The sequence below is a fragment of the Xiphophorus hellerii genome, chromosome 24 (assembly GCF_003331165.1).
Source record: "Xiphophorus hellerii strain 12219 chromosome 24, Xiphophorus_hellerii-4.1, whole genome shotgun sequence".
NCBI classification, from domain to species: domain Eukaryota; kingdom Metazoa; phylum Chordata; class Actinopteri; order Cyprinodontiformes; family Poeciliidae; genus Xiphophorus; species Xiphophorus hellerii.
Window position 1 is genome coordinate 3,877,207 of NC_045695.1, and position 27,574 is coordinate 3,904,780.

The following is a 27,574-nucleotide window of genomic DNA, read 5'->3' on the forward strand; positions in this document are numbered from 1 at the left end:
TACAAAAAAAGTAGTTTATTTTAGCAACGCTGCAACATAAACACTTTCAAATATGGCCGGTTTTCACAGAACAGAGAAACACGTGTGTGTCAGAGTAAATAAGGAGAAAAAAAAAACACTTTCAGTGATGACTAAAATGTACATGGATTTGCACACATGGCAGCTGATTCACAGACATGTAGAAGCAGAGTGGCGCCCTCTTGTGTCATAAAATATATCAAACCACTCTCAGTGTTTTGATATAAAACTCCTCATTAGGTCTTTTTAATAGTTTAATGGTAAAATATATGATTTTTTAAACTGAAGAACAAGACATAAACTTTTCTGACCCGTCCAACTAACAAAACAAGAGGTATGACAGAATCCATATCTTGCTCATGGGCACTTCAGACAACATTTTGAAGGCACTGCTTCTTATGCTACATGATAATTGCACTAGGTGTGCTTCTATTCATATAAGCTATTCATATTCAAAGGCTTGATTTTACACAATTCATTCCTCTAACCTACCAAGTATTTTGAGTTTTTTCTGCTTAAACTAAAAGCTTGGTATTTATATATCGATTATCAGTGATTGAAAAGATTGAGGCAGTGAGGTAAAAACACTGTTTAGCAACTTATGAATAACGTAATATACGCAAAATGTGTGTTACTACATACACCAGAAAACCGTATATGTTTTCTGGTGTATGTACCAGAAAACAGTTTTTGTCATAGGATTTGCCTCAGCGGTTTCAGTGTGGTAGTACAGTGTACGTTGAATCACAGACTCTACCTCCAGAAAACAACATTTCTGGAGGTAGATATCTTTTAATATCTCACCAGGTGATATTAATGTCTGAAATGCATCCTGACTCTACTCAGTCTAATCCTTCCCAAACAAAGAGGTCACGTGAAGCGATGCTGTCCTGACAAGCACCTCCAGGGAGGTTCGATCAGGTTTCCACCTTCCCGAAGGTGCCGTCAGGTGGCCGGTAGTGTTTGGGGAAGGCCCTGAGTTGGAACGAGTTAAAGGCGTATTTTCTCGCGCCAACGTTCTTCACAGTGTTTTCTCGTCTGCAGCCCTCGCTGTGAAGACAAAAGAAGCGGGAGGGGGGAGACGAAAAGGGTTAAAACACAAGCGAAACATACTGTGGGTAGGCATGACGACTGGTAACTTGCTAACTGACGGACGATTGAGTTGCTTTGCTAAATTACGAAGCGACTACAACAAGTTAGATTACCTTTTTTATGTATAACAATAAACATGTAATATATAATATTATTTGGCAACCTAACTTGTTAAAAAAATGTAAATCAATTTACCAATCAATCAGGCAGTCTTTTCATGTAATACCTTTCATACACAGTGAAAGCTGAATGTTTTAGAAAAGTGTTTCTTACTGAAGACAAGCTACCTTATTTAACACTTCAGTACAATGTTTGAATTATAAGGATTTTAAATGTCCCTTTTTAACTTGTTATCCAACTAACTTGTGTTATTAGGTTGAATAAATGAGCTAGGTTAGGATCCAAAGGTTTACTACTTGTAAATATCAGTCTGTAACTTATCTGCATAGCAAGCTTGTAGCGAGCTAACTAGTTAGCTAGAAGATACATACTGTATTTTACATTAAAATAGCTCAATTTTCATTAATAACGTCTAGTGCATCTCTTATTTTTGAACTAGCTTAAATATTTCTAGGTTTAGATTATTGATCTGGGGCTAGCGTTTTCTTTAATCACAGAGGTGTTAATGGCAACGCTAACTTGCTATTTAGCTAGCAAGATTATGTACGTTATAAAAGGCCTAAATTGAAATGTTCTTTAACGTTTTATTTAATTCTGTTGCTTGTAACTTCAGTTCAGGTAAGCTAAACAAGTTAGCTAGGACATATGGCATTTAAATCGACATCTATAAATAGAAAACAATGTGCTTTTAAATAAAAAAAAAAAGTTAAATTATTTGCTTAGAAGCTGATATCTAGCCAGTAAATGGCTGGCCAACCAGACGATCAATTACCAAGAAATTTATCAAATGGATTTTGCAATGGTGAGTGTTTTTAAATTCAGCCACATAATGTAAAAAAAAAAAAAATACATGAAAAATATTACAAGAAAGAAACATTTATGTAACATCAACAAAAAAAAGAAGTGTAAAACCGACACACAAAAGAAAAAAAACAACAGAGTAACAATATTGATGTATATAAATTTTGCAAGTGGAGGCATAAAACATTTATTTGAGCAGCATTATGACTGTAAGGGCACAAAGACAAAGGGTTTTCTTGGATTTGTGTATACATTTAAAGCAGTGTGGGTGCTGGACAAAGCAAAAGTTTAGACATTAAAGTAACATTAATTTGAGGCATAGTTGAAAATACTGTTTTTTTTGGTTTTTTTTACTGTAATACATGTCTGGGTGCAGCTGGAATATGAACGTTACCACTGGAATAAATTAACAAAACTGACACCTTGAAAGCTACAAAATCACTGTTCTTGCAATAACGTCCTGCACAAATCTCTGTAAAAGTCTCATTAGAAACAGTAATGCAGAACATTTTTCTGTCAATACAATGAGTGAATTTCAGCATATTAACAGTTTACAGTCAGACATGAGGATTGTAATACCACGATAATGTCACATTACAAGTCAAACATCCCCAAAAACAATATCTGACAATAAGGCTTAGAGTTTTGGACAAAACCGCAATCTGTGAAGAAATTTAGTCGCACAAGAAAATGCATATTCAGTTTCAATAGACAGTAAAAACAGACATAAATAGCAAAAGAAATAAAGTGACTAGAGTAGGATAGTTATGGCACAAGCATAATATTCAGCATAGAAGCACTGATTTATGTATACACTCCTTTACTGATTCATAATACATATCACAGACAACAATGTACTGAGACAATACAAGCACTTAAATACAATTCTTCCAAAAACATATTTCAAATATATTCTCTTATAGATCTGCAAAAACAAGCACAAAAAGCTCCATGAAACAGTAACGTAACTGAACCCTTTAGGAAGCACTTTATCATAATGTATCTAAAGATGGATAGAAAATAATTCATATATCTCTGAACCTGATATTTCTTTCTCCAACAAACTGTAATTTCCACCTCATTGTCTAGCAGCTGTGACTTTATTTATCTTTTATATATATTTAAAATATTTAAAATAGGTTATTGTTTTTATTCAATAAATGGTAACGGTGGCAGGTCTGCAGATCAAGGAGAACTCAGTAATCTTGTAAAAATCAACAAGTTATAAATTGCAAAAAAAGAAAGTGTAGTTTGCATTTAATTTTCCAATTGGTACTTTAAAACATAACAACTTAACTCATTAGTTGATTAGTTAATGATCATTATCTGTTTTTAAATAATCTTTTTTTTTCTTAAGAAAAATATTATGCCCACTTGCTTATAAGCTAGCCACACGTAAAAATAGTGACTATTTAGCAATTTTTTTAAACACACTGGATTTGAAATTTGATTTGAAATTTTTATCCATTTTAAATATCTTGATAACATGGCAATTTGACTAGAGATGAATAATGGTAATCCTCATCTATTTTTATGTTTCTATCCAAATAAAAAAAACAACAAAATATTGAAGCTAATATGCTACTAGTGGCACAAAAATATTGAAAAAGGCAGAAACCAAAGAAGGCTTTTACCAAACCTTTACTAACAAAAGCAATACAACTGAAAAGCACATCAACTCTAACTAAACTCATTCATAAACATAACTTACAGTAAATAAGATCAGCATATTTCAGCTGAACTAGGAGGTAAATAATGCTCCTGATTGATTTATAATTACATAAATTTATAGTTATAGTTTTCAGAAACACGCGCCACTGCATCGTTTTAATTCTTGTAAACAAAATAAAATAATTTAACACTGTATCCGAACAAACAAAGAACTTCGCTAACGTGCTAAAATGATAGGAGGTTTTTCTGTGTAGCATGCTAGCTAGCACAGCCGTTTGGATCCGCATCAACCGTGATTAAAATATTTGTTAAGTCTATTTGAGAAGACAGAGAAGCTTGTTATACTTTCACAAGCCAAAGAATTGATCACTGGTCAGTGTATGTGAATGCTAGCAGGACATGAGAGCCAATAAACTCCCAAGGGAGGCTAATTTGGTCTTATCTATTTCCTTACTGGGTCGATCTTAACGATACCATGTCTGAACGCTCTGGGGAGGCAGCTGATGCTGCAGGCCAAGATATTGATTTTTAAATAGCACACTTCCAAGTAAAGCAGCCTGAATGCTTTCAGTTCCCCAAAATAAGAAACACACTATTCATCCTTTTTCTTCCAGACACATCAAATTATGGTACAGTTCTGCCTTGAATAAACGATATGCACTTATTTGTTGCCTCGAAAATGAGACGGAGTCCAGATATGGGCATATATTTTTTCCATAACAGACATAATATATTTTTTACAATGAAATCTTTTGTTGTAATTACTATTTATAATTTTTATATAAAAAAGCACATATTTATAGAAACTGTTTACCAATTAATTTGATAATAAGCTATTTGATCAAATTATTCTGTGATATTTTCTGCCTTCCATATACAGAACTGTTCTTCTAAATACGTTTGAATTGCTGCTCTTTTCATATAGTTGATTTTAGTTTTGTTTTTAAACCATTTTGTCATTCAAGAAGCAGCAATGGTTGCTAAAACAAAACAGCGTTTGTATTACAGAAAACATATTCAATGGGGGGGGGAAGAAAAATAAATAAACAGGAGACTTTATGCAAAACTGCTACATCTAGGCCTGTCACGATAAGAAATTGTTCCAGAAATTATTGATTTATTATTTATTTAATGATTGTTGTCTAACTGGAAGTTATTAATCTTATTAGGCCCGAGCAGCAAAGCGCTGCGAAGGCCTATTGTTTCTGTGCGAAGGCCTATTGTTTCTGTACTGTTTCTTATTATTAGGCCCGAGCAGCAAAGCGCTGCGAAGGCCTATTGTTTCTGTACTGTTTCTTATTATTAGGCCCGAGCAGCAAAGCGCTGCGAAGGCCTATTGTATCTGTACTGTTTATTATTATTATTATTACGATTCTTCCCACCTCTTCGTGTGCCTTTTTGGGGGCTTTATCATATTCAAAAACTCACCAAACTTGGCGGTCGCGACTAGAAAATTTAAAAATTTTGAATTTTAAGGTTGTCGCAAAAATCGCAAAAAAAATTGCTGAACGGCAGCAACTAGCAATTTTCTGTTGACACAATGGTATGAACGTACTTCATCGTAGAGACATGAAATTTGGTACACTTGTAGAGCTCACCAAAAGACTCAGAACTTACATTTAATGTTATAAGCCAACTATCACAGAAAGTCGGCCATTTTGTATTGAACGTCCATTTTTTTCCTCGATTTTGACGTTTACAGCCTTCGTATTTGATCGAACTCCTCCTAGGGATTTCGATTGATCGGCTTCAAACTCGGTCAGTCTGATCATAAGGCATGTTTGATTTAAAGTTATCAAATTGGTGAGTTTTGGAGCATGTTGAAGGGGGGTTAGCAGGGGTCAAAGTTCACCTACTCGCCATGAAACACGAAACTCTTATATTTCCTATACAAAAACACATAGAGGGACCAAACTTTCAGTGATTGATCGTCATCGGGTGCCCTACACTACCCTATGGTCAAATGATGACATCACTTAGGCCACGCCCCCTGAGAACAGGAAGTGTCATGTTTTACTGTGAACGGTCGCTATCTTAGCCCTTTGACCTAATCAACATGAAACTGTGTCCAGAGACAGAAGACATCTTGGTGTGTTGAGGATTCCAACCCTGACCGGCTTTGACATAGCAGGTGGGCGTGGAGGCGTGGCGAAGTGACCTGTAACGCCGTTGCCATACGTTTGGCTCTGAATTCCACAATTTCGGGCCCAGCTGCTCCAAACTCACTAGGATGGATCCTTATCCACCCACCGACAGGAATTCATAACAAAATTTGGTGGGCGTGGCCTAATTTCTCTATAGCGACCCCTAGAGTATTTTAAATGAACAGCCCTAAGCCATGCTTTAACCTAGAATTACGAAACTTGGTACACATGTGTATCTTGTCAGGACGTACAAAAAAGTCTATTACAGCCATGGTCGAAACCCAACAGGAAGTCGGCCATTTTAGATTGAAGTTCATTTGACCTCGATTTTGACGTTTACAGCCTTTGCATTTGATCGAACTCCTCCTAGGGATTTCGATTGATCGGCTTCAAACTCGGTCAGTCTGATCATAAGGCATGTCTGATTTAAAGTTATCAAATTGGTGACTGTCTGAGATTGCTGAAGGGGGGTTACCAGGGGTCAAAGTTCACCTACTCGCCATGAAACACGAAACTCTTATATATCCTGCACAGAAACTCACAGAGACACCAAATTTTCAGTTATTGATCAACAATAGGTGTCCTAAAATACCCTGTGGTGAAATTATGACATCGCTTAGGCCACGCCCCCTGAGAACAGGAAGTGTCATGTTTTACTGTGAACGGTCGCTATCTTAGCCCTTTGACCTAATCAACATGAAACTGTGTCCAGAGACAGAAGACATGTTGGTGTGTTGTGGATTCAAGCCCTGACCGGCTGCGATGAAGCAGCTGGGTGTGGCGGCGTGGCGAAGTGACCTGTAACGCCGATGCCATACGTTTGCTTCTAGATTCCACATGTTTCGACCGAGCTGCACCAAACTTGGCCTCAGTGATGCTGTTGTGATGCCTGACAATGCTATGTCATCATATTATGACGTCATCTAAGCCCCGCCCCCTCAGAATGAATTAGAGAGATCTTCTGTGTAATTACATAATAAACAGTACATGTTCGTCGTTTGTAGGGCAATGCTGCCCTCTGCTGGCCACTGAAATAGTTTCATTATTTCAGTAATTCGACACCAGAGGGCAGCATTGCCCTGCAGATGAAATTCTTCGATTTTGTAATACACAGGAAAAAATGAAAAATTGGTATTTCTAACACAAAAACTCACAGAGACTCCAAACTTTCAGTGATTGATCGTCATCAGGTGGCCTACAATACCATATGGTCAAATGATGACATCACGTAGGCCACGCCCCCTGAGAACAGGAAGTGTCATGTTTTACTGTGAACGGTCGCTCTCTTAGCCCTTTGACCTAATCAACATGAACCTGTGTCCAGAGACAGAAGACATGTTGGTGTGTTGAGGTTTCCAACCCTGACCGGCTTTGAGATAGCAGCTGGGCGTGGCGGCGTGGCGAAGTGACCTGTAACGCCGATGCCATACTTTTGCTTCTAGATTCCACATGTTTCGACCGAGCTGCACCAAACTTGGCTTGAGTGATGCTGGTGTGATGTCTGAAAATTCTATGTCATCAGATTATGACGTCATCTAAGCCCCGCCCCCTCAGAACAGGAAGTGCTATATTTTTCCTTGGAAACTTTCATCTATGGCTCTCTTGACCTAACCAAGGTGATTCTGTGTTGGATGACAGATAGGAAGTTGATCTCGCTTGCTTTAAAGTGCCAAGAGTTTTCAATGGCGGCAACGCCATTCGTATACGTTTGCCTCTACATTCCACATATTTTGACCGAGCTGCATCAAACTTGGCCTGAGTGATCCTGGAGGCTTGCCCGTCAATCCTACGTCATCACATTATGACGTCATCTACGCCCCGCCCCCTCGGAACAGGAAGTGCCATTTTTTTCCTTGGAAAGCTCTGTTTATGGCTCTCTTGACCTAATCAAGATGATTCGGATGATAAACTCTGTCAATGCTCGCTGCTGGCTGAACCGTGTGGGCGTGGCCAAATGGCGAACATCAGTCCCTCGCCATATGCATACGTTTGGCTCTAAATCACACACGGATCATCCGATTGGCGCCAAACTGGATATGTATGATCTTTGTTCACCTCTAAAGAGCCCAACGAGTTTGAGATGTAATTTGGCTCCACTGCGCCCCCTAAGTTAATACATCGGCTGTGTCTCCTCGAGGCATCGACCGATCTGCACCAGATTTTTTGACAGTGGTCGGGGAGCGCTGCCGAACGCATTCACGCATGTCGCCTGGTGGACGGGCGTGGAAAATGCGCGACAGCCTCTGCGGTGGCTAGTGGGCGGCGGTGCTGGAAACTGCGGCAGAGCTTCTGTGGTGGGGAGTTGGCTGCGGCTCTGGAAATCGTGCGAGAGCTTCTGCGGTGGCTGGAACCCCCGCGGTGGCCAATAGGCCGGAGCGGCGCTTGCTGCGAGGGCCGCCCGAGGCTGCTCGCAGCTTTAATTATTATTACGATTCTGCCCCCCCAAAGAGGCGCCTTTTTGGGGGCTTTATCATATTCAAAAACTCACCAAACTTGGCGGTGGCGACTAGAAAATTTAAAAATTTTGAATTTTAAGGTTGTCGCAAAAATCGCAACAAAAATTGCTGAACGGCGGCAACTAGCAATTTTCTGTTGACACAATGGTATGAACGTACTTCATCGTAGAGACATGAAATTTGGTACACTTGTAGAGCTCACCAAAAGACTCAGAACTTACATTTAATGTTATAAGCCAACTATCACAGGAAGTCGGCCATTTTGTATTGAACGTCCATTTTTTTCCTCGATTTTGACGTTTACAGCCTTCGTATTTGATCGAACTCCTCCTAGGGATTTCGATTGATCGACTTCAAACTCGGTCAGTCTGATCATAAGGCATGTTTGATTTAAAGTTATCAAATTGGTGAGTTTTGGAGTATGTTGAAGGGGGGTTAGCAGGGGTCAAAGTTCACCTACTCGCCATGAAACACGAAACTCTTATATTTCCTATAAAAAAACACATAGAGGGACCAAACTTTCAGTGATTGATCGGCATCGGATGTCCTAAAATACCCTGTGGTGAAATGATGACATCACTTAAGCCACGCCCCCTGAGAACAGGAAGTGTCATGTTTTACTGTGAGCGGTCGCTCTCTTAGCCCTTTGACCTAATCAACATGAAACTGTGTCCAGACACAGAAGACATGTTGGTGTGTTGAGGATTCCAACCCTGACCGGCTTTGAGATAGCAGCTGGGCGCGGCGGCGTGGCGAAGTGACCTGTAACGCCGATGCCATACGTTTGCTTCTAGATTCCACATGTTTCGACCGAGCTGCACCAAACTTGGCTTGAGTGATGCTGGTGTGATACCTGAAAATTCTATGTCATCAGATTATGACGTCATCAAAGCCCCGCCCCCTCAGAACAGGAAGTGCTATTTTTTTCCTTGGAAACTTTCATCTATGGCTCTCTTGACCTAATCAAGGTGATTCTGTGTTGGATGACAGATAGGAAGTTGGTCTCGCTTGCTTTAAAGTGCCAAGAGTTTTCAATGGCGGCAACGCCGTTCGTATACGTTTGCCTCTACATTCCACATATTTTGACCGAGCTGCATCAAACTTGGCCTGAGTGATCCTGGAGGCTTGCCCGTCGATCCTACGTCATCACATTGTGACGTCATCTAAGCCCCGCCCCCTCGGAACCGGAAGTGCTATTTTTTTCCTTGGAAAGCTCTGTTTATGGCTCTTTTGACCTAATCAAGGTAATTCGGATGATGAGCTCTGTCAATGCTCGCTTCTGGCTGAACCGTGTGGGCGTGGCCAAACGGCGAACATCAGTCCCTCGCCATATGCATACGTTTGGCTCTTATTCACGCATAGATCATCCGATTGGCGCCAAACTGGATATGTATGACCTTTGTTCTGCTCTAAAGAGCCCAACGGGTTTGAGATGTAATTTGGGGAAAATGCGCGACAGCTTCTGCAGCGGCTAGCGGGCGGCAGTGCTGGAAACTGCGGCAGAGCTTCTGCGGTGGGGAGCGGGCTGCGGCTCTGGAAAACGCGCGAGAGCTTCTGCGGTGGCCGGAACCCCCGCGGTGGCCAATAGGCCGGAGCGGCGCTTGCTGCGAGGGCCGCCCGAGGCTGCTTGCAGCTTTAATTATTATTACGATTCTGCCCCCCCAAAGAGGCGCCTTTTTGGGGGCTTTATCATATTCAAAAACTCACCAAACTTGGCGGTCGCGACTAGAAAATTTAAAAATTTTGAATTTTAAGGTTGTCGCAAAAATCGCAAAAAAAATTGCTCAACGGCGGCAACTAGCAATTTTCTGTTGACACAATGTTATGAACGTATTTCATCGTAGAGACATGAAATTTGGTACACTTGTAGAGCTCACCAAAAGACTCAGAACTTACATTTAATGTTATTAGCCAACTATCACAGGAAGTCGGCCATTTTGTATTGAACGTCCATTTTTTTCCTCGATTTTGACGTTTACAGCCTTCGTATTTGATCGAACTCCTCCTAGGGATTTCGATTGATCGACTTCAAACTCGGTCAGTCTGATCATAAGGCATGTTTGATTTAAAGTTATCAAATTGGTGAGTTTTGGAGCATGTTGAAGGGGGGTTAGCAGGGGTCAAAGTTCACCTACTCGCCATGAAACACGAAACTCTTATATTTCCTATACAAAAACACATAGAGGGACCAAACTTTCATTGATTGATCGGCATCGGGTGCCCTACAATACCCTATGGTGAAATGATGACATCACTTAGGCCACGCCCCCTGAGAACAGGAAGTGTCATGTTTTACTGTGAACGGTCGCTATCTTAGCCCTTTGACCTAATCAACATGAAACTGTGTCCAGAGACAGAAGACATGTTGGTGTGTTGTGGATTCCAACCCCGACCGGCTTTGACATAGCAGGTGGGCGTGGCGGCGTGGCGAAGTGACCTGTAACGCCGTTGCCATACGTTTGGCTCTGAATTCCACAATTTCGGGCCCAGCTGCTCCAAACTCACTAGGATGGATCCTTATCCACCCACCGACAGGAATTCATAACAAAATGTGGTGGGCGTGGCCTAATTTCTCTATAGCGACCCCTAGAGTATTTTAAATGAACAGCCCTAAGCCATGCTTTAACCTAGAATTACGAAACTTGGTACACATGTGTATCTTGTCAGGACGTACAAAAAAGTCTATTACAGCCATGGTCGAAACCCAACAGGAAGTCGGCCATTTTAGATTGAAGTTCATTTGACCTCGATTTTGACGTTTACAGCCTTCGTATTTGATCGAACTCCTCCTAGGGATTTCGATTGATCGGCTTCAAACTCGGTCAGTCTGATCATAAGGCATGTCTGATTTAAAGTTATCAAATTGGTGACTGTCTGAGATTGCTGAAGGGGGGTTACCAGGGGTCAAAGTTCACCTACTCGCCATGAAACACGAAACTCTTATATATCCTGCACAGAAACTCACAGAGACGCCAAACTTTCAGTTATTGATCATCAATAGGTGTCCTAAAATACCCTGTGGTGAAATTATGACATCGCTTAGGCCACGCCCCCTGAGAACAGGAAGTGTCATGTTTTACTGTGAACGGTCGCTTTCTTAGCCCTTTGACCTAATCAACATGAAACTGTGTCCAGAGACAGAAGACATGTTGGTGTGTTGTGGATCCAAGCCCTGACCGGCTGCGATGAAGCAGCTGGGTGTGGCGGCGTGGCGAAGTGACCTGTAACGCCGATGCCATACGTTTGCTTCTAGATTCCACATGTTTCGACCGAGCTGCACCAAACTTGGCTTGAGTGATGCTGGTGTGATGTCTGAAAATTCTATGTCATCAGATTATGACGTCATCTAAGCCCCGCCCCCTCGGAACCGGAAGTGCCGTTTTTTTCCTTGGAAAGCTCTGTTTATGGCTCTCTTGACCTAATCAAGGTGATTCTGTGTTGGATGACAGATAGGAAGTTGGTCTCGCTTGCTTTAAAGTGCCAAGAGTTTTCAATGGCGGCAACGCCGTTCGTATACGTTTGCCTCTACATTCCACATATTTTGACCGAGCTGCATCAAACTTGGCCTGAGTGATCCTGGAGGCTTGCCCGTCGATCCTACGTCATCACATTATGACGTCATCTAAGCCCCGCCCCCTCGGAACCGGAAGTGCCGTTTTTTTCCTTGGAAAGCTCCGTTTATGGCTCTCTTGACCTAATCAAGATGATTCGGATGATGAGCTCTGTCATTGCTCGCTGCGGGCTGAACCGTGTGGGCGTGGCCAAACGGCGAATATCAGTCCCTCGCCATATACATACGTTTGGCTCTAATTCACACATGGATCATCCGATTGGCGCCAAACTGGATATGTATGACCTTTGTTCACCTCTAAAGAGCCCAACGGGATTGAGATGTAATTTGGCTCCACTGCGCCCCCTAAGTTAATACATCGGCCGTATCTCCTCGACGCATCGACCGATCTGCACCAGATTTTTTGACAGTCGTCGGGGAGCGCCGCCGAACGCATTCACGCGTGTCGCCCGGTGGACGGGCGTGGAAAATGCGCGACAGCTTCTGCGGCGGCTAGCGGGCGGCGGTGCTGGAAACTGCGGCAGAGCTTCTGCGGTGGGGAGTTAGCTGCGGCTCTGGAAATCGTGCGAGAGCTTCTGCGGTGGCTGGAACCCCCGCGGTGGCCAATAGGCCGGAGCGGCGCTTGCTGCGAGGGCCGCCCGAGGCTGCTTGCAGCTTTAATTTTAATTTATTATGCAATGAATTGATTTATTGCTTTTTGTGACAGGCCTCGCTGCATCTAGCAAACATCTGAAAACAGACCCTGCAGTAAAACCTGACTAGCATTTGGCTATCGATGGAATACATCCATCAATAATTCAAAAATCTTGTTGCATAATAACCTAAATAGAGTCTTTGACTTTCATAACTGCCTCTAAAGCTTATGGACGTAAACGGTATACAACCGGCAGCATCACTTTGCATAATCAAACACATTTCACCTGGATATCCTACAATCTGCCATGGCTGCTTTGTCATGAAAGCAATATGTGGTCGAAGCAAAAAGCCTCACACTTTCTATAAAACCAGGAAGACCCGCTGAAAAGCAAAAAACAAGGCTGACAAAAATATAAATATATGTAAGCTTAAGCATAGCTGCATCAAAAGCTTTAGGTTCATCTACATTCGCTCAAAAGCTAAAGCGACGCACACGGAAGACTATGAAAGCATAAATGGAAGAAGCTGTTTATATATATATATATATATATTTTTTTAAATAAAAGCTACTCTCAGTTCTTCCAGAAGCTCTTTTAATATATTTTAAGTTTACTTTATATACATAAACTCACAAATTTACTGTCATTTTCTACAGTTTTAGTCAGAAGGTTATGTGCTCTCATCGTGGCCATGATTATTTTTTAAATTTTATTTAATCTTACAGTTGAGTTTTTGGTCATTGAGTGAACAAGTTGGTGTGAGCATCATATTTTGGATCGTCTTTAATCTAAAATTACATGCATCGGATGAAACCAAATATATATATCATAATATTTATGACAACGACGAGCAGAACTTCTGAACTTCTGTCTGTTCTGGTGTTATTTGTGAGAAATAAGGCAGCGTGACATCAAGTCATTTGCTAAAAAATATCCATTACATCCCTTTTAAAAATACTTTTTCTTCTATCGCATGTTCCCCATAAAACACATCATTTATTGTTAAGCAACTTTGTTTTGAAGCCTTTCCTCTTTCTTTATGTGAGGAATCACGTTAAAAAAAAGACAAAATGTTGCACTTTAGTGACCAATTACAGGAACGGCAGCATTTAGAGAGAAAATATGAAAATAAGACACAAAAATTAAACTTTAAAGCAGCAGTAGGTATAACTTTAATAAAAAATATTTTTTGCTATATTTGTTGAAACTGTTGCTCAGCAAATGCTAACTAGTGCTAAGGCTAGTTAGCATGGCTACCAATAACGGCGGATTTCTGTAACGCTAAGTTGTTTCTCCGTGGTTAGCATGTTTAGCAGTGCTCTCACAAGGTTAATTGACAGCACTAAGACCCTCCTTCTGACTCTGATTGGTTGTTTTTGGTTGGGAAATTATGATAGATTTACATACTGCAGCTTTAAAATGGTAAATCAGATGCGTGATGCCTCACTTTCAGCAAAAGGAGAAAGAAGTGAAGGAAAATTCAGTTGTCTTTTTTTTTCCATGAAGAAACTCCGGTGGGGGTTGTGGAAAGCCCTTTGTTCAGGTGAAACAGTGTGTGACCTACTGCGTTTCAAAATAAACCCCCCAAAAAAAAACCTGACCAGGCCTGGCTCAGCTGCAGCGGACTTTGGCCAAGAAATACGCCACGCTGAGGAAGATGCACACCACCAGCAGGTTGGGGCTGAGCGCCAACAGCGGCAGGGAGTACATGAGGCTGGGGTCCAGCCGCAGGTCGCGCACTGGCAGCAAGCCGCTCAGGTTCTTCTGGATCACACCTTCCCTCGTCCCAACGCTGTCCGGTGTGGGGAAGAAGAACGGGAAGGAGGTGGAGCGGCAAAACAGGAGGAACAGAGCGACGGATGAGGAGGAAGGGATATAAACAGATGGCACGCAGATATGCCAGCGGAGAGATGGCAAATTAATAAGTGGGATGTGAGAACAAGGAAAAAAAAACAAAAACGTGTTGACAGAAAGCAGCTCCCACAAGGCGACGTCAAAACAATAACATCGATAAACAAATAAAACACGATCCGGCAAAAATAAATTTGTCAAACGACAAGAACCATGAGACGGGAAGCAGAGGAAGGAAAGAGAGGAGAGAGAAAAAAAGAGAAATTAGGAAAGATGTTCTTTAAAGAAAGGAAAGAGGAAACAGCAAAATGGTTCACCATGTTTATCTTCTCTTTAGACATGGATGGAAGATGAAGGAGAAGAGCGAAGCTCAGGGCATGCAAATGTTACGGGTGTGGGACAATTTGTTACTGTCAGACATGCGTCTGGGGTCAAATCAAATCTGAGTTCATGCCGGCCGGCTGCGGAGGAGGAGGGGAACGCGTGCAGACGTGAGGAGGAGAAGGAGAAAGATGGAGAGACTTTAAACAGAGCGGTGCGAGCATCTCTGGGATTTGTACCAAACAGAGGCATTTGGAGAACCTGGGAATCACATTTGCTGTGGATCAATATCGGTATCAATAACGACCAGCAGCAGCAGCTCAGTCGCACTGTCTCCTGTCTCAGATCAGCGTCGTATTTCGCGGGGGGAAAAAAAGCTCAGCTTGTTTCTTTTTTTCCCCCCTTTGTTGGAGGTAAACAGGACTGCTTTCACACTTTGTAATTTTGTATATATATTTTTGACTTTACTGATTCTTTTCGAAAGTAACGGCTATGATTCAACAACTTGTAAAATTGGCAAATTTCACAAAATTTAACTGAGTTTAGAAAGATTAGTTACTGTTACCACTTACCTCTTGAGTTTAGTCGGAAATTTCTGCCAGTCATCAACATACAATAATAGCAATGGGCCTACTTCCACTAGCTCCACAGGTTGTGTGGGAGATTAGCTTTAAGCTAACTAAAATGCCAGTAGTTTTTATGGGTTATTTTGTACATTAGCAGCTAATTAGCAAAATACTAACTTTTGTTTATTGCTCGGTATGGTTCATTCTGGTGTTATATACTGTAAAGTGCCCAAGAAATAAATTATATGCTTTGTAATTTACATAATTTGAATCTTGTATAACTTTGGTTTAACTGGCCTGGCCGTGTAATTCACCAGTAAATATCAACAACTAGCTTATGTTCTTTGTAATGCGTTATTCTTACACACTTCTGTGGAGTTTGGAGAAATTTTACAGTGGCTTTCGAGAAATGAGTTAAATGTGTTTGCAAATAATAGCAGTTTTAGTTGTTGTGCACCTCAAATTTCCAACAAAAAGTAGCAGTAAAAGTTTATTTTAAGACCTGAAATATAACCTCTTGCTTCTATGGTTTAATTTCAATCTGTGTAATCTAGCTGGGCCCCGATTCCTGCAGTCAATACAAATCTTAAACAAATAATAGTTCACTAGTTATTACTGGTAGCCGATGGGCAAAAGGATGACAAAGGAAAAAATGACGATGATTGTGGCAAAAACAATAAATCTGCCAGTTAAAAACAAAGTTTACACATTTTTGTCTGAGATTTGTTTTTGCTTTTTATTTTTTTCAATCAAATAAAGACAAATCAGATTTCAGCTGATTTGTGATACTGGAATTACGGCCCAACAGAACAGGTTGATTCTCCTACCTGCGCATGCAGTCGAGCGCCTGCGTGAAGACCTGCGGCGCCATGCCGTGTTCATGCTGCAGGATCAGGCACTGCTCCAGAGTGACCGACATGCCCGTCCGGTCTTTGGCGCTCTTGCAGCTGGTGAAACGGACGCCGTTCAGTCGGCGGCAAATCTAACGCAGGAAAGCGAAGAGGTTTGAGTTTCAACAGGCAGATTCGTCCTTTCTTCCTCATTCAGAGGTTTTTAATCACCTCGGCCGCCTGCCAGAGGATGTCCACGTTCTTGTTCTTCCTGGCGTTGACGTTCTGGCCCAGAAACCTCAGCAGCTCAGGGAGGCAAGTCTGGGAACGGGACCTGGGAAGGCCTGGGTGTGGGAAAGGATGGTTGTAGGAGTTTTAACTCTTTCATTTCTCATATTCTGAGACGATACAGAAGAAGAAGAAGCTTTTACAAACTCACAGTCCTCAGGAAGTACTTCTTTGAACTGTTCATAGTACGAGTTCAGCCTGGAGAGACTCTCCATGTTGATAATTTCCTGCAGGGATGTGTCACCAAACCTGAGCGGCACAAACACAAACTCAGGTTTCTTTTTTTCCCCCCTTCATCTCAAACTCTCTGGAGGAGAAAATGTGAGTTTGTCTCACTTCTCGGCCAGCGTCTGCTGCTCGTTGATGCCCACGTTAAAGTGCACCGGCTGGACCCTCAGCAGCATTCCGCTCTGGATCTCCCGTGGCAACGCGTCGAACATGCTGCCTGGCAGAGGGATGCGGACGTTGAAGCCGTCCCTGTTGCCCGTGATGATCGGCAGCATGTCGGGGGCGGAGCTGCCGGTTGCCTGGGTGACCTGAGTCAAAATAATAAAATAAAAAACAAAACAAAATCTTCTCTTTTGATTTAGAATATTTGCACACAAATTACACTGCAAAAATGCACAAATTTGCCAAGTATTTTTTTTATATAGTTTCTAGTGCAAATATCTTGAAATAAGATAAAACTAACTTACAAGTAACTTTTCAGGAAGATATGCAAGCTTGTTTTAAGTAAATAATTCTTGAATTTAGATATAAAAAGTACTAGAACTGCTACATCTTTTTTTTAGAATTGTTGAAAAATTATTTACTTAGCTTATATATCTTGCTGAAAACTTGCTTTAAATTTTTTTTTTTTTGCCCAAATTCAAATGTACTAAAATATTTTAACTAGAAACTTCTTGGGTTTTTTGCTGTGTAAATATTATGTAGTGTTATTTTACCTTAAAGGTGACGTTCCGCAGATCCATGACTCCGATGCTCATGTCCTCCAACATGGCGACCTCCTCTCCTAGACGCACAAGGAGACGCTCAGCGAAGTAAATCCAGCTAAAAAAGTAACGAATAAGACCTGACAGAGTCTGTTTCGGACCGTAGGTGCTGAGCAGGGACTCGTACTGAGCCAGCAGGCCGATTGTGTAGAGCTGCCGCAGGAAACCGTTGTCTCGAAGACAGTTCCTCAGTTTGATGACAAAGCCACAGATCAGGGCAGTGAGCTGCAAGGAACAAGGAGAGACATCAGAACAGGAGGAAAGAAAAGTTTTTTCATTGGATTAGGGGGCGAGTGTCTCTTGAGTCATGTTTTGCGTGCTGACCGTCTGGCAGAAGACGACGTCCCGACGATATTGCAGCGACACGTCCATGGCTATGGTGGGGGCGCTGTCCTGCATCAGCAGGAACACCATGGACTTCTTGGCCTTGTCGGTCATCATGGCGACGCACTCGGTGAGCGTGGTGAGGAGCGGGTACAGAGCCTCGCTCCACTCACCTGGGAACAAAGATGAAACGGAGTCAAGAATAAAACCAAGAGGTTATTAGCTGGAAGACTGAAACTGAAATTAATCTTAATTAGACTGTTAAGAGACAGAAACAGACTGGACAGTTAGAGGGCAAGAAAAGCAGAAGCGCTGATGAAAGCCAAGTTACACTGTGTGTCTTTTTCCTTTTTGAAATGATAGAAAGACTTATGGAAAGTGATTATTCAAAAACAAAAACAAACCTACATTAATTCAAAGTTAAGAGGCAGCGGCTCTTACCTGGGTACGCCTCCTCTGCACTCGGGCTTCCATCTGGAAGGAGTGAAGGTGCAACATGCATGATTAGCAGACACACATAGAAAACACTGCAGACCAGGGTCAAACATCTAACAATAAAAATGTACTATACAGCTTCTTCTGCCTGAATATGATTAGATATCTCAAGCAAAGGCTTCCTCTTTATTCCCACATTGGTTTAAAGGGGTAGATGGAACAGATGTTTGACCATGGTCCACAACATTTAACATACTGACTGAAACACTGTGGACAACAACAAAGGTTAAACAATGAGACTCGATCGAATAGAAGAACATGATCCAGACGAGGAGGTGAGAGAAGTTCGGTTTCAGTCTGAGGTTTACATACACTCATGTCATATTAATTAGTTTTTGAATGTTCAGATGCTTAAAAAAAAATAGGGTCAACGAGTTTTAACTACCAGTTAAAGAGGGAGATGGTTTCTGGGTACTTCATTCTCCTGATATTACGACTTTGTTCTGGTAACATTATAACTTAAAAAAATATAAATCTTTATTTACATCTATATTTTGTCGTAGAGCTGACCTTAATTCAAAATCCAAATAAATAGAAGCTGTAAAACACATTGTCAAACACAATGGCGGCCGTGGCTGTGCTAACATCACTTCAAACTATAAAAACCAAAGAAGTCAATTGGTGAAAAAAATCCTGATTTTCCAAAACTTTAATCCTCAAAACCGAAAAATCCGATGAATCAATAGACCCGATTTGAGCCCAGTGCTCAAAAATTTACCCCAGAATGAGTGTATTCTGAGTGGATGTAAGCTTCTGACTGCAACTTCTATGCGGTTCTGTGGAAAAACTGAGCAACAAAGCAGTAGAAACAGAAACGTACAGTTTTCCTGTTCGGGGCAGGGGGGTCGTGCAGATGAGGAGAGGGCAGGCGAAGAGGAAGAGTATGGTGGTGCTGATGAAGATGGTGGAGGTGGTTCTGATGATATTGAGTCCTGTGACAAACTTCCTGGGTTGATCCAGAAAGCCCGTCGTTTTTCCTCACCTTTTCATAGCCACATACACAAGAGTCAATTTACACCAACATCTGATTGTGATTCCTGTGTTTTTGTTTTTTTTAATAACGTATGATGATGAAAACTGATTCCAGCTGAGCAGATTAAGCAGAAATGTTAGAGCTAAAACTTAAATGGTGAACAGGTGCACCTTTATTACTGTCGCCGCCCTGCAGGTCATGCTGGGTACTGTCCAGGCTACTGCTGCTGGGTCTCCTCTCTTTCTGCAGCATCTTATCCACTCGCTGGATGATGCAGTCCAGAGACTTGTCCACATTGACCCAAACCTTCTCCTGGGCAGAAGGCAAAAGATTTTAACTCAAATATGCCGGATGTGAAGAGAAAACTAAAAATAGCCAACAGTAATAATGACAAAACGTCGAGGAATGTTGTAAAGACCTACCCACTCCTCTTCGTGCCAGTCCACATGCAGCGAAGATCGACTGTTGCAACCGCTCCACTTGGCCAGCAGAGTGTCCTGATCGTTGCGGAGGACCACTTGTTCTGGTTCGGTGGTAGGTGATGCTTTGGAGGCAATGTAGTCAGGCCGCGCCGCGTTCAAAGCCTGGATGGCCGAAGCCAGCAATTTGCAGTCGCACACCATCACCAACTGACGAGTCTGACATCATCCGATGAGAACATATCGCTTTTAGTCGTGGAATAAAGGAGACAAACTCCCAAATTAAACTGCCTGTGGTACCTTATCCGTCAGGATAGCCAGTGTCCTCTCCAGCCCGCTAGCCGATCGGTCTTTGGCGGCTCTGGAAAGCCTCTCAGCGTAGTAGTTGACCTGAGTTTTGAGCGTGTTGACGTGGGCGATGATCTCTTTGGCTCGGACAATGTCCTGGGGTATGTAGACGATGGACTGTGAGCTGGAGAGCGCGCTGCTGCGGGGAGAAAAGACCGTTACCAAACCATACGCTGACGACACTCTGCTCTACACTTCTAACGGGAAAAAGTCAGCTCCTGATTTTAAGAAGATCTGTTTCCAAAACAGGAGGGAGGGATGCTACTGACATGTCAAATAAGACTTTACAGCTTTTACATGCACATGCCTGCTGTGCCTTAACATGTTCTGAGCAGAGGGAAATACCACTGACATTTGAACTTGAGAATTAGTTCTAAAAATGATTTTTTCCAAGTGACTTTTATTAGAAACTTGAACAAAAAGCCAACTTACAACTTTACAAACTGACATTTCAATGAATTCGATAAAGTGATACTCTTTTACGTCATTTCTGGGTTTGACAACTTAAAAACATTAACAGTTTGTGTGGTGGTACGAGGCGGTGTTATTTGAAAATTGCAGTTCATAGCCTGTTAAATGAAGTAAATTAAGCACTGATCTTGTAATGACCAGCTGAACCACACGTCTTAAAATTTTCAACAACTTGGTATCAAACCTTGATTTTGATTGGTCGTCCTTTGATCAGACCTTTCTGAATCTGATTCTGATCACAAATAAGAAAATCTGCAGCAGTGGCAACTACCACTCGAAAACAGGCTTGCCACAAAAGATGGAAGCTTTTTATAACTACAAAAAAAATTGAAAAGATTGTAAGGTGACGGTAAACCGTCTCTCCCATATAACTCTAGTCTGTTAGCCAATTTTGAGACAAATAAAAAGTATTAGCATTTGCCATGTACATGTAAAATTACCTCCAGTACATCCATCTATGGCATTAGGAAAACTGCTTGTGTCCTACCTTTAACTTTCATAATAATTACTATTCTGTAGCTTAGAAAATGCACCTATAATAGCTCACTTTTTGTCCTCCTCAGACAATGTAACAGAGGAACTTTCTCTTTCCAGTCTTTTGATAATTTATGTGTCCATGTGACTTACAGGATCTCTGTCAGAAAATAAGAATCTATTTGCTATTTTTCTATTTTCTGCAGGGCGCACTCTGCAAACAGGACAAGAAGAAGGAAATATATTTTGCAGTTTCGCTTTGTAAACGTGCCCTGCAGCGCAGCCAGATGAACTCCGTCACCATTCACTTCAAAACCACCCAGGAGGCATAGACTTTTAATGAATTATTAAACTGGTTTCTTTTTGCTTTTCAAAATAAGAGCAAGATATAAACATATTGGTGGAGATTGTAAATTCTCGGAAAGGATGTCTAAAGATATGTCAAAGTTGTGTGAGTTCAGTTTGACATGTTGAAACTCACGTTTAAAGACAAATAGTTCAGTTTCTTTATTGCTTTCATGTTTTTGTAAACAAGCCATAACCTGGAATTTTCCATTGTAGCAGTGAGATACAAACTGTGAAATGAAAACAAGCAAAATTAAGGCAGCAACTCACCATCCCTCCTCACAAACGCTGATCAAAAAAACAGTAACAGAAACAAATTAAGAAGAAAGCCAGAAAATATTACAAAATATTATTGCATTAATTGAATGTAAAATCAAAGCAGGTCAATGATTTGCTTATTGGAAGTATCTGAAATAAAAATTGAAATATGAATGAAGTAAAAAAAAAAAATTAACTCAAGGAAAAGGAAAAAAAAAACATGACTTATCTGGATTTTTGAACTGTATAAAATCCGTGCACATTCACGTTAACTTACTGTTTCTTGGCCTCCTCAAACTTATGGATGAGCTTCCTGAGGCCGCCACTTTTAAATCCCTGGCAATGAGCAGCCGGAGCGCCAATCGTTATGACATCATAGGTGTGCTCTGCGATGAAACAGATGACCGTTTACAGAGGGAAGGACAGCACACAAAAGAATAAATGCTTCCAAGAATTGATGCTTTACTGAAGTCCAGCTCGTCCTGCACCCTCATCCTCTGCACATGGAGGTTGGTTGGCATGAATTCCAGCTTCCTGTCTGCTTTCAGGTTGCTAGCTTTGAAGGAGGGACCTGACGCCGAGAGCATATGAGGGAGAAAGCTTAAAGTTTTTACTCACTGACCAACGTTTGGGGAGCCGTGAAGACACCGACCTCGGTAGCTGTTGAGGTCACACAGCGTTTCCTGATATGCGAGCGTTATGGACTGGTACTGGGACACGATCTGCCGTCGCAAAGTCTCCCAGCAGGGTGATAACTCTCCCAGTTCCTCCAGCTCACACACCCTGCAGAGATATTTAAGGTGGAGAAAAAAAAAAGAGAGACTCAATAGAAATGACCTCAAAGTGCATATTTCATCATATTTTGGTGCCAGAAAATGTTCACGGTGGCGCCTCACTTTTGCAACATTTAATGTTACTAAAGTGTTAGAGTAGTAATGTAATGTTACAGCAGTATCCCAAAACTGATTCAATTCCACAAAATTGTAAAAATTTGAAGATTGAGGCAAGTTTATTAAATCAGTAAAATAAAATAGCTGCTTACTTCCTGCTGTTTATGCAAAGATAGGTTTCAATTTGTTAAGTTTGTGTTTGCTTGTTATGGATGTACTTCCTGATTTTAGACACTAGAAACCACAGAACAAGAGTGAAAATAAATAAAATTAAATTCTGAGGAGGTTAGAACTGCAGATTTTGTAGGGCTGGAACGATTAATTGTATTAATTGTGATTAATTGATTATTGAAATAATCATAAACTAATTTAGTAACCGATTAATCATTAACTGGAGTGTACAGACTCGAGTCAAAACTGAAAAAAATATACATACATTTAGCGTGAAAGATTAAAAAATACTTTGTCTGCAAATACGATTGAGCCAAACCTCCTCAAATCAGATAGTTTTAGCTTCATCTGGTTCAAATTCTGCAATCAGTTAATCTAAAAAACAATCAACACCTCAGCTGTGTACAGTATTGATGTTAATTCATCATCATCAATCACTTTATTTTGGTAAATTGTCCACATTAAACACAGGAAACAAGAAAGGAAAAAAACAATGAACAAACCCACAATTTACCAAAAAAGGAATAGGCTGAAGCAAAGCTGCCTACCGTGTTTTTATACCTTAAGTCTTGCAGAATGGGTTGAGCTTTTTATGTTTTTTAGCTGCAGATGCATTCTTTACTACAAATGATTGAGCGTTCGCTAAAGGAATTCTGCGTTATTGCATTTTCGGCAATAATGTTCCACTTAAAAATATGAAATATTTGTTTATATGTATCTTTTCAGTTTTCTAGTATTGTATTAAAAAGGTATAGATGAAAAATCTGAAGAAAATGCCACTTCTTTAAAAATATGATTAATCATCAGAATAATCGATAACTAAAATAATCGTTCAGTACCTGGCGAAGTCCTCCTCCAGCAGCAGCTTGACAAACTGCCGGGGAATGTTGAGGGACAGGACGCTCTCGGCCATCTGCTCCAGGACGCGCAGGTGCTTTCCGTCAGTGGTTGGGAAGTGGTACATCCTGGACATGGTTCCTCCAAACACTGTTTCACATGCACATCGTAATGCAGTTTGACAGGTTTCGCAAGTGCGCCAGCACCTTTTCTTATCAAACAATCATTCATACCAAAAAACTGCATGTAACTACAACACTGAGGAGCTTTCATTCCCTCACCTGGCAGCTCTCTGTGACTTAGTTACCTTGTTTCCTGCAGGTACTCTGTGCTCCTGGCCTAGTTTTTCCCTCACGCTATTGTGGTGTCTTATGCTTAAATCTATCTGCTGCTGTGAAGTCAGTGAAGTCTCACCTGAGCGTAGTAGGCTGTCTTTAGACAGCGAGGCGTATTTAATCCGGGCTCCCATCGACTCAGTCAGGCTCTCATCGACGGGAAGTACCATCTGCAGCCAAAACAAACACAGACTGAGTGCAAATTTGACCTGCTTTACGCTGAATCAAGACAGAAATTAGACACCGTGTCTTTCTCATAGGCAGAGAGCATATAGTAATGTGCTGTCAGTGAGGCAGAATACACCGGCATGTATGAGTCACAAGGCGATTTGGAGCTAGACTGGCAAGGAATAACGCAATAACTGTAACCACATCCAGGCTCAGTTCTGCTGGTTGCTGGGAGACCAATAATACAGCATTAAAACTATTATTGTGTCATAATCAATGTAATAAAATCCTTGAACACATTTTGAATCATTTTGCCTTGACATATAGGTTAATACCAAGGTTTCTGGCTATGAGTCTGAAAAGGAACTAAACGACCAAAAGGTTTGGTATTTACAACATGGTCGTTCTTACAAGTTTAATGATTAAGATGAGAACAGACAGTGTGTGATCATTTATTGCACAATGCGCTACATTATCATATTACCATTTCCAAAAGAGGAGCAACCTCCACAAAACATAATAATGTCATCACATAATGCGGCCGAAAGTGTTGCAAAATGCGTCCAAGGATCTACCGTATTTTGCATCGATTATTACACAATGCGGCGTTACATGCTATTTGGTGAGCCGTGTCACTGAATAGGGTCTTCCAAACTTCCAGGAACCCAATCAGGTTTCTTGAGACGAAATAATGGTCTTGACCTAGAGTGTAAGGAGAAAAAAATGACAACAAAAAGCTGATTAATTGGTTCCTTACTCGACCATTGATGCTCTCTGGCAGACTTCTAACAGGCATCCTATGATCACCCCTGTCCTCCATCTGCCACGCCGCGATGGTGACCTTCCCAACCTGTTGGTTCTCTGCCGATCTGTCCATCCAAAAAAACACAAGCTGGGTTTTATTTTACAGGAAAACAAACTTTAATCAAAACTGCTGAACAAAGGACTGAAAATATCTTAGAAGCTATGCGTCCTCTACAGGATTTTAATTTCATGTGTAGGTGGTTTACCGCAGTTCAAGCTCTAATCTGTGGCCTTTCTCCTGCAGAAGTTCCTTCACAGCAAAAAGTGCAAACCCCAACATGTACATCTGAACATAAAGAGAGAGACAACAGCTCAGATTTATGTTTGGTTTTCTTAAGGTGCCACAGGTACATGACAGAAGACTCGTACCGTGCCCTGCGAGCGGTCCTTTACGTCGTACACGACCAGCTTGACCTGTGTCTGGGGGTTAATGTTACAGTCCTGGAAAAAGGCGATGCTACTGAGGAACGTGGGGTTACTGGTGCCCTGAGGGGAAACCAAGGGGACTCGCGTTACACAATGCTTTACATAAAGCAGTTTTTGTTCAACTTAGCACTCTTGACAAGCTGATTTTAATCACTAATGGTACAAATTCTTAAGACAGTATCCTCTTAAGTCCCTTCTCCGTGGTCAAGTCTCACTCCATCTGGTTAATGTCTGATTTGGTTTTACCCAAGTTGGGTGCGTCTCCTGACTATGAGCAGGAACGTGGGCGGATGCTCCAATGATGTAATTTTGCATTTGTACATTTATTTGTATATTTATTTATTTATTTGGTCCCTGTCCAGTTGACACTCTCGGTGCTGTTCTCCTACAATTGCTAAAAAGTTTCAGACTTAAAGGTTTGACCATGGAGTTAACAATCTGGATCTCTCCATCTCGCCAACTACTACAATCTTGTCGCAGATTCTACAGGCCAATCAACTCGTTTGCACGCAATACTCTGCTGGTACTCTTGTGATGAAAGCTTTGCCTGAGTAAATGTCCAAATGTGGTTTACATAGGATTGGTCCTGCTATTTTAAAGATCCTGAAATGTAAGCCGCTTATTTATTTCAGAGAACAACAACAAGTCTGAAACACTGCATGGAGAAAACAGTTCCAATAGTTAGCTGTGTCTACACCATGTTAACATATTTTTCTACTCTAAACATATGTATAAACAATCTAGTAAAAAAACAAACAAACAGAGAAATTCCAACTTTTTTCTGGTCAAACAGAATCCTATTTTATACTACATAACAATAGTTTGTCGTGCATTTTATTTTCATGCATGGACAATGGTGTACATCTTTTGACTGCATTGCCTAAATCCAGCGCTTAAAAAAACAAAAAATGAAATTCCACAATCTGAATAAGATGACTAATTCAGATGACTTTGATATTAAATATCAAAATATTCCATTTTGATGAGACTAAAGTAAATATATGGATTTATTTAAGTCCATCAAATCCACAACCTCAAGGTTGTCCATTGCAGAGTGTCGCTACAAACAAAATCATCAGTCGACCACGTTCGCATGTCTGTAGTGAGGAACAGACTCCAAAGGAGATGCTGTAAACTTGAACAAATCCAGATATTAACCGGTTAGAGTGAGACTTGGTGATGGAGAAGCGGCTATAATCGGTTCCTCTGGACAGACTGACCTCTATGACTTCGGTCTGGGCGTGTTTGGTCCAGAAGGCCTGTGGTGGGGTAGTGCAGCTCACTGCTACAAAGCTGTTAGGTTTTCGCTCCAAAGAGGGAGTGGCCAGCTCTGTGCAGGCTGGAATACACCGACAACACTTCTACAGTCACCGAGGCACAAACCAAGAGGTATTCAAGTAGTTTCTAGAAGATTGTGGTAATGCTCACCGACATTGAACTCCAAAACAGGCTCGTCTGGATCCTGACTATTTCCTGGAAAATAGGAACACAGCGATATGTGCCAAGAGAGTAAGCTGGAATCAAACCCGCAATGTTTAGACTCCAAGACAACCGATCCTCAGAAGGTTTCCATAAATCCTGTGACTCCTCACCTGCGAGCGCCAGGCCGATCATCTCGCTGGAAAGCTCGAAGGTGTTGGCCCGGTACACCGACCATGGCCGCTGTGTTCGTTCTCTGCGCTCTCTGCCACCAGCCATGTCGGTCCAGCAGCAGCAGGCGACGGGACGGCGGGAGCCCCAAACGCACACCCTTATGAGTGCGGAAGCGCACTCCCATGTGGCGAGGCCCTGTGAAGATCCACGGTTGATCCGCTGAACGCCTCACCACCTCTAAGGGAACCCAGAGAGAGAAAAACAATCAGTTTTAGAGTTAACTGCTGATTCATAATGATATAACCATATATATTTGTTTGAAACCATTTTTTCTTTAAGGTTTTTGTAATTATGTGTAAAACTGCGAGGCTCTCAATTTGACAACAGAAGCTTGGTTCAATCTGGGTTGGCAACAGAATAATATCTACAGAATGGCTGAAAAACAAAAGTATTATGGTGTGGCAGTGGGCTGGTCAATATCCATAATTCAACTTATTTGAAATTCTTCCATAACGATGAGAAAAGCTGATAAAGCCACCCAGAGACTGTAAACAATGCAGATAAAAAGAGTTATAGCTGCTGTCTCTCTCTAAACTACAGATTCATGGGCCATAATTAGTTTTTCCACCCACTGCTTACCCAATCTGCTGTACGCTTGAGGTTTGGTGAAGGAATTTCAGAACCCTAAAAAGATCTAATCTTCATCTGCACAAAGACTCTCACTTTTAACTGGTTTACTTTGGTGGGGGGGTTTCAGTGAGAACTTCTATAAAGAAGATAAATTTGTATTTCACAAAGCTTTTTTTGTCCATCCAGTACTAAATGCTGTACTCAACTCGTTTTACATATTCCATGTTTACGTCCTTGTCGCCATCTTTGCTTTTGGG

General features: G+C 41.3%; 1 protein-coding gene across 13 annotated transcripts in view; it reads right to left on the bottom strand.

Annotated features, from left to right (window-relative positions):
- The window catches only part of LOC116716026 (inositol polyphosphate-4-phosphatase type I A-like), a 37,647-nt gene continuing 10,073 nt past the window's right edge, over positions 1-27,574 (bottom strand). For 2 of the 13 annotated variants that reach the window (XM_032556751.1, XM_032556752.1), the window contains exons 3-28: positions 26,687-26,924; positions 26,523-26,567; positions 26,315-26,433; positions 25,038-25,154; positions 24,875-24,954; positions 24,622-24,733; positions 23,776-23,866; positions 23,364-23,511; positions 22,116-22,246; positions 21,930-22,034; positions 21,741-21,849; positions 21,476-21,493; positions 19,868-20,054; positions 19,571-19,786; positions 19,319-19,460; positions 18,996-19,157; positions 18,122-18,154; positions 17,681-17,853; positions 17,458-17,581; positions 17,309-17,376; positions 16,701-16,900; positions 16,516-16,613; positions 16,308-16,420; positions 16,074-16,228; positions 14,110-14,300; positions 964-1,068 (exon numbers count right to left, since the gene is read on the bottom strand). In XM_032556751.1, coding sequence (XP_032412642.1) covers positions 14,120-14,300; positions 16,074-16,228; positions 16,308-16,420; positions 16,516-16,613; positions 16,701-16,900; positions 17,309-17,376; positions 17,458-17,581; positions 17,681-17,853; positions 18,122-18,154; positions 18,996-19,157; positions 19,319-19,460; positions 19,571-19,786; positions 19,868-20,054; positions 21,476-21,493; positions 21,741-21,849; positions 21,930-22,034; positions 22,116-22,246; positions 23,364-23,511; positions 23,776-23,866; positions 24,622-24,733; positions 24,875-24,954; positions 25,038-25,154; positions 26,315-26,433; positions 26,523-26,567; positions 26,687-26,792 — 3,033 coding nt within the window. In that variant the 5' untranslated portion in view covers positions 26,793-26,924 and the 3' untranslated portion in view covers positions 964-1,068; positions 14,110-14,119. Of the gene's footprint in view, positions 1,069-14,109; positions 14,301-16,073; positions 16,229-16,307; positions 16,421-16,515; positions 16,614-16,700; positions 16,901-17,308; positions 17,377-17,457; positions 17,582-17,680; positions 17,854-18,121; positions 18,155-18,995; positions 19,158-19,318; positions 19,461-19,570; positions 19,787-19,867; positions 20,055-21,475; positions 21,494-21,740; positions 21,850-21,929; positions 22,035-22,115; positions 22,247-23,363; positions 23,512-23,775; positions 23,867-24,621; positions 24,734-24,874; positions 24,955-25,037; positions 25,155-26,314; positions 26,434-26,522; positions 26,568-26,686; positions 26,925-27,574 lie in introns of all 13 variants that reach the window. The other 11 variants (XM_032556753.1, XM_032556757.1, XM_032556758.1 and 8 more) reach the window with 11 other exon arrangements.